Source organism: Gekko japonicus, unplaced genomic scaffold (genome assembly GCF_001447785.1).
Source record: "Gekko japonicus isolate JY-2015 unplaced genomic scaffold, Gekko_japonicus_V1.1 scaffold2193, whole genome shotgun sequence".
Taxonomy (NCBI): Eukaryota; Metazoa; Chordata; class Lepidosauria; order Squamata; family Gekkonidae; genus Gekko; species Gekko japonicus.
This window is the reverse complement of record NW_015168111.1, coordinates 51,080-58,451: the sequence shown is the minus strand read 5'-3', so window position 1 is coordinate 58,451 and position 7,372 is coordinate 51,080. Positions and strand designations below refer to the sequence as shown.

General features: G+C 37.2%; 1 protein-coding gene across 1 annotated transcript; it reads left to right on the top strand.

Moving 5' to 3' along the window:
* Positions 1-338: 338 nt before the first annotated feature.
* LOC107113493 (olfactory receptor 11A1-like) lies at positions 339-1,352 on the top strand. The gene has a single exon (XM_015414828.1). The coding sequence runs from the start codon at positions 339-341 to the stop codon at positions 1,350-1,352; it is 1,014 nt and encodes a 337-aa protein (XP_015270314.1).
* The last annotated feature ends 6,020 nt before the right edge of the window (positions 1,353-7,372 follow it).

The window sequence follows — 7,372 nt, the reverse complement described above, 5'->3', positions numbered from 1 at the left end:
AGGTTAACTGCATTTCATTTGGGTTTCTAAAGTTTCTGTTTGTCTTTCACAATTTAAAATATGACAGTGTCTAGTGCTGACACATTGGTAACAGTTTTGAAATTCCAGAACATCAGATAACTCATTTTGCTTAAGCTAGTATTTCAAATATTTCAAGTTAAAGATTGGAAATTCATATATTTTAAAAAACCTTCTCACAATTATTCTTCTGAAGATTTTTTTTTTGCAATGTCATTGCAGCCAACATCATGTGAAAGTCATCGAAGGCACATTCTTTGGTTTTCATGAATCAGAATAGATTCACTATAGTATTCTTACTTACCCCCATGTTATTATGAATGGCAATTACAGAGTGGAAAAACCAAACAATCATCACAGAATTCATTCTTCTAGGATTTGAAACATCCCCTCAGTTTCAGACTCTTCTCTTCCTGGTGTTTCTCTCCACCTACATCATTACCATGGCTGGTAATACCCTCTTAGTTGTACTAGTTGTTTCAGATCGGCATCTTCACAAACCCATGTACTACTTCCTAGGGAATCTGTCTTGCTTGGAGATCTTCTACAGTTCAACCATCTTACTTAGGATGTTGGCCAGCCTCATAACTGGAGAGAAAAGACTTTCTGTTAATGGCTGCATTGCACAGTTTTACCTCATTGCTTCACTGGTAACTACTGAATGCTGTTTGTTATCTGTAATGTCTTATGATCGGTACATAGCCATATGCAAGCCTCTTAACTACACTGTCCTTATGCAGGATGGATTATGTTGCCAACTGGCAAGTCTGTCTTGGCTAAGCGGATTTCTAGCCATTGCTATTGTCATTGTCTTAATAATGCAAATAACTTTCTGTGGACCCAGTGAAATTGATAGCTATTTCTGTGATTTTGGACCACTGCTTAATCTCTCCTGTAGTGACATAATTCTGCTGAAGATTGTGGCTTTTATATGCTCCTTCACATTTTCACTGATTCCATTTCTCTTGACCCTGATTTCCTATGTTTACATTGTTACCACCGTCCTAAAAATCCCATCTACAGCTGGAAAGCAAAAGGCCTTTTCCACTTGCTCTTCCCACCTTATTGTTGTGACCTTATATTATGGGACCCTAATTGTTGTGTATATGATACCAGATACCCCATCACTGAACTATACAAACAAAATTTTCTCTCTGTTTTATACTGTCCTGACTCCTCTAATCAACCCCCTCATATATAGCTTTCGAAACAAAGAGGTAAAGGAATCCACGCAAAGGCTTTTCAGGAAATGTTCTTCTCTTGTCGGTACCAGAAAGTCAGAAACTAATCATGTTTTCATTATAAAAAGGAAGAATCGTCATGTGCTGAATTGAATGGTTCCTTTCCACTTTGTATTTCTTTAAAAAATGAGTCTAAGAGAAAGTTTCTCTGTTATCATTATTAGTAGTAATAACAGAAGTACACATTGATTCACACAATACCTTATACTGACTCAGACCCTTGATCCATCAAAGTTAGTTCTCTCTATTTAGACTTGTCTCCAGGGGTTTATGTAGAGTTCTTTCACATCACCTACTATTAGTACCTGATCCTTTTATGTGGAGGTGCGGGGGACTGAACCTGGGGCCTTCTACATGCCAAGTAGATGTTCTATCACTGAGCCACTGAACAGCAGTAGTAAACATCCAACTTAGTCTGAATGTTAGCTTCAAAAGATTATGTGGATATAGGGAAATACAAAATCCTGTGAGAATGACCATGGGTTGTTTCAAACTTTTTTTTTGGCATCTCTTAAACATATCAGATATATCACTTGAAAAGGAATCTCCAAATTAGCTTTCATTAACAACCAGAAACAACCTAGGGAGGTATAAATATCCTCTGAGAAATTGCATTATTTAAAAAAATCTATTGTCATATGTAGATTTTTTCAAAAATTTCACCTGAGAAGAAACCCTGAAATTTGATTCATATTTTACTTAGGTGAAATTTCCATCGAACAACTCTTTGTTTTCAAATGTATTATTATGTGTAGTACGGTAATAAAAACGTGTTTTATGCAAATTTCTCGTGTGCCTTCTTAACATACAACATAGGTTCTTATTCCACAGGTACATGTGATAGATTGAAGCCAACCTGATTTTCTGCTGGTGCAAAGGAATGGAGGGTAACATTTGTCCATCCAAAAAGACTATGCTGCAGATGATGTTATCTCTATGGCCACAAACTGTATGAGATGGAAACTGTATAAGCAAGAGGCTGGGTTAGACTGAAGAAAAAGTTTGGCTGGATCCAACCATGTGTTTGAATATATAAATTTTTATTATTTATTGCAAGAATGGTACAGTCTGATGTTGCATGTGCTACATCTTTATTTCATTTATTTATTCAAATCTTTATTTCATTTATTTATTCAAATTCTATCTTCCTCCAGAATCTCATATCATATATGATACAATTGTTATGAGGCTATAGATCAAGAGATCTCAAGTTTAAGAGCATTTTTAATGTAAAAACAGACATAACTTTCTCCCAGCATTGTGGAGAACTATCATGTAGTAAGTTCTTTCCTTGCTCAGGATGAATCTCCTGACATAAAAATAAATGCATTGTGACACAAAGCCACGATAAATGCCCTGTTTGGGGGAATGATGATGTAAATTAGCCTATTTGAATATAAACTATGGTATGGATCCACCTTTGTCCAGGGTCCCTTCCTCCAGCCTTTCCGTCTATCTTCAGTTGTCTTCATCCAATGGAAGAGCCACTAATGGTGCATAAAGACTGAACAAATAAAACATAATACAAACACATAAACACTTAAAAACACACAGAGAGGAGGGCTAATAAGAATTAGTGAGGGAACACCAAACAAAACAAATACAGTCTTCATCTGCGGACAAAAGACAAAGATGGAGACAGATGAATCTCCCTGGGGAGGTAATTCCAAAGATCTGGTGTCTTGATTGAGAAGGTCTTTTATTGGGTTGTCAGTTTTCTAGCCTCAGATGGTGGGGGGACCCAAAGCAGGGCCTCCAAAGAGGACCTGAGAGGTTGGATAGTTTCATTTGTGGGTTTGTGGTCCTTCAGGTATGCTAGTCCTAAGATTTTAAAGTCAATACCAGTGCCTTTCCAATGCGGCGCAGTGAGCGGATGGGTCTTGGCTTTCTCTGAGCCGCCCGATCCCATTGCGTTCTTTTGGAGCCCCCCATGCTAATGGGGGAGCCCCGCTTTGCTTCCTGAAGGAAGGCAAAGTTGCAAGAGGCTTCTTCGCTCACCCCTGATGGACAGCAAATCGCGGGGGTGTTGACATTGCGCTCTGATGCAGGAGCGCAGAGGAGGAGAAAACATGGCTGCCGCCATGGTTTTCATAGCAGCAACCGGGCCGGTTTTAATCAATAATTGTTTTTATCTTTAAGCAACACATTGCAACAAGAAATGATACTTTAAGTGAATTTAATTGGGAAAATGCTTTTCGTGTACTTCATGCAATGCAAAAATTAATACAGAGCATAGAAAACCCCCTTTAATTACCCCTAAAGCATATAAGAAAGCGGCTACATAGGGACCAGGGGAAAGACTGTATGGTGCCAAAAAAAGGGGGTAAGAACTCAGAAAAATAAACTGCTTTAAAAATTCATAGTTATATTGTCAGTTGAAAGTAAGACTGTTAGAACATATGGATATCTTGAACATTATACTTAAATACTGGTGAATAAAATGTAAAAGAATAACAAAATAACAAGAAAATGGTGACCTATGAGGAAGAGGAAGAATGGGATTTGAATATGTTAGTGGAAGACCTAACCTTTGAACAATTCAAGAGATTCTTGTCAACTACAATTAAAGAAGCTGTTGAAACAGCCTGTAAGTCCTTATTGAAAGAATCTAGGAATAAATTTGTAGACATTGGTGAAAACAGAGAATCTAGTCTGCATTTGCAAGCTACGGCTGAATTACAAGATTATAGCCAGGAGAGGGAGCTACGGGATAAGAGACAAGGGATCGCGCAGAATGTAACTCATGAATCAGAGGTATATAGAAAACATCAGCAGAATGACCAAATAAGATCGAAGCAAAAAAAAAAAAGTAAAAAAGGACATTGATGTACAAAGGAGAAAGAGAAAGAAGGTGACTAAAAAAAAGGAGTTAAAAGTTGGAGGAAAGAACTCTAAAATCCCCAAAAGAGTGATAAATGCTACATGGAAAAAGGAAAGATCAAGTCTGAAACTAAGAGACCAAGAATACAAGAATTTTAGACATCAGAAAGAAGTTGGGGAAAAGAAAGAGGAAACAAAGATGGGGGGGGAATTGAAATTATGTTATGATTTAGTCTGTAATATATTTTTTCAACTTTGATAAATGATGGCTTTTGATAAGGGAAAGGACATTGTGAAGAAACTGTACACAGATTTTGTTTGTAATGAAATGTTAAAAGAAGATGCTGGGGTAGGTTAATTTGTTTATTTTTCATGATATGGTTTGGGATCATTGTTTCACTATTTATAGGAGTTATATTGATTTTTAAGACTGAAGATGGAAGATATGATTAAATGAAATACTGGTTTTTATTTGGGTTGTAAATGGTAGTTAAAACAAGGTATGTATTCCCCTCCCCTGTGTAAATTAGCTTAAGAAAAAGAAATTTTAAAGATATTGATCTTTAAATTATTAACAAAAATTTAAAAAAAATAACAAGACAATGAATATCATAGACATAGTTTTGCAGGCTGCCAACAACAAAATAAACAAAGAAAAATTTGGGTATAATCTTTTCTCTATGGTAGATAGGAATTTAACTGTTTGTTTGCTCCCTCATTTAAGAAGTGATCAAAATGGAAAATGTGAAAGAGGAAGTAAGTGATGGTTCTTTTTGTCTCTTGGGTGAGTTGCCATCATTCCTGCAGTATTATGAGTAGGTTATATCGATACCAATGAATGAATGACAAATTTAAATTGGAGCTTGGGTGAAAACAGTTGGATCTAGATAGATTTTTAATTAGCAAGGTACATTCAATAAAGTGGTTTATTAAAAATTAGGTATCTAATATCTTAAATGTAGATCCATGCGGAGATATTTGATAATTTAGTAAATAAATTTTGGTAAATTTGTAGAGAGGCATGAAGTACGTGATCTGTAAAATCAATGAGATGATAACTTATTAGAGAGATGGAATGAATAATTGATTATTATTTATATGTTATTTTTTTCGTTATTTTTTTTCTTTTTTCTAGTCTTTTGCCTTCTGGTTTTCTGGGATGTGAAAACAATGTATGATTTTCTTTGTTATTTCCTTTTGAAAATTAATAAAAAGAGTATTAAAAAGTCAATACCAGTGCAATGTACCATGAATTGGGCCTGGAAGTAAATTGGGACTCAGTTTAGATGGAAAAAGACTGGAGTGATATGGTTCCCCATGTCCCACTCCAATCAACATTCTGCCTGCAACATTCTGTACCAACTGTAGCTTCTGGACAGTTTTCAATAGCAGTCCCTTGTAGAGTGCACTGCTGTAATATAATCTAGATATTATCAGGGCATGCACCATGGTAGCAAGATCTCTCCTGCCCAGGGACAGCTGCAGCTGGCTAACCAGGTAAAGCTGTTGAAAGGGATGCTATTTACCTCCATGCAATGAAAAACTACAAATACCATTTCTAAACATTAAGGCTCTATTAACAGGAAAGCATGTTTTCCCACCAGGCAGTTGGCAATGCTAGATTGGGTCCATAAGATGGCCCAACATCGCTGAGTTCTATTCATGCATTCATTCATTCATTCAATTTATACCCCTCCCTCCCCGACAAGCAGGCTCAGGGCAGCTTACATAAAATTCAACACATAAATAACAGTTATAAAACAATCTTAAAACAGTCATAAAACAATTCTCAGGGCTCTTTCACACATGATGAATAATGCACTTTCAGTCTACTTTTTGTACTGGATTTTACTGTGTGAAATGGTAAGATCCACTTGCAAATGATCACTGAAGTACATTGGAAGTTCTATGAGCAGGATGTGGTCCTGTGTGAAACAGAGTTTTTTCCGCGGCTACATCTGCCTTGTGGAACCAGCTCTCCATTGAAATAATGATGTCAATCTCACTACTTAGTTCTTGTAAAGGTTATGTAAACTGCCAACCCTTTTAAAGTGAGTTTCATTGGTGAATCACATGGTGGCATGTTTATGGTTGGTTTCTCCAAGAAACTGTGGTTATGTCATTGTTGTAAATGATATTTTTGTCTGGTATCAATTATTAATTTTTAGGGAATTGTATATTTTATTATATTATAAACAACCTTTCATTCTAGAAAAGGCAAGTAATGAATCCCTCAAGAACTTGACTTGGATGGCCCAGGCTAGCTCTATCTCATCAGATCTGGACTGCTAAACAGGGTTGGCCCTAGTCAGTATTTGAATGGTACACCACCAAGGAAGGCCAGGGTTGCTATGCAGAAGCTGACACCAGTAAGGCACCTCTGTTCATCTCTTGCCTTGAAAACCCTATGGAGTTGCCATAAGTTGGCTGTGCCATGAGTGATCTGCAATTTGACAGTGCTTCCCACCTGGAACCTAAACATAAACATTTTGAATTGGTTCCCATTGGAATGATTCCCACTAGAGTATGACCTTGGGGGCTGGGTCCACATTTCAGTGATGTGCAACAACACAATGAATCTCCTTGGAGATGTTATCTCAGAGGTCTCCACAAAAACAAAGGGGAATGATAGGAGGTATCCTAATCAGGGTATAAAAGTATCTTTTGTGACACCTATAAAAGAAATGGAGAAAAGGAACAACAGCTGGATTTGCATAGAAGGCATGAGAGGCACAATACCTTGCATTTCAGGCCAGCAAAAAAGATTATCAGAAACAGAAGGGAGAAGGGAAAAAACCCAGAAAAGAGAACAAGAGTAACCAGGTGTTTCTCTTTGCAACAAACGCTCAATAGAATGAGATAACCCTAAAACATTATATAGGTAAGCACTGTTTCTTAGCTGATTATGATGCTACCTTTGATTTGCAAATGATATCAGCAAATTCTTTTCATTTAATGCATTAGGAAGAATTGTCATTTGCTATCCGAAGGGGACCTCACTCAGTTAATTCCACCTCCTTAAAACAGTTTCTCGAGTTTTCCAATGCTGTACATAGCCAGTGACCAGGCACATGAACACATGAAGCTGCTTCATACTGAATCAGACCTTGGTCCATCAAAGTCAGTATTGTCTATTCAGACTAGCAGCGGCTCTCCTCAGGGTCTCAGGCAGAGGTCCTTTCATGTCACCTACTGCCAGATCCTTTAACTGGAGATGCTGAGGATTGAACCTGGGACCTTCTGCATGTCAAGCAGATGCTTTACCACTGAGCCATGGCCCCTCCCCAAATAGA

Bases quoted from the DNA above. Each gene is read 5' to 3' on its own strand.
- LOC107113493 (XM_015414828.1), top strand. From the start codon at position 339: ATGGCAATTACAGAGTGGAAAAACCAAACAATCATCACAGAATTCATT.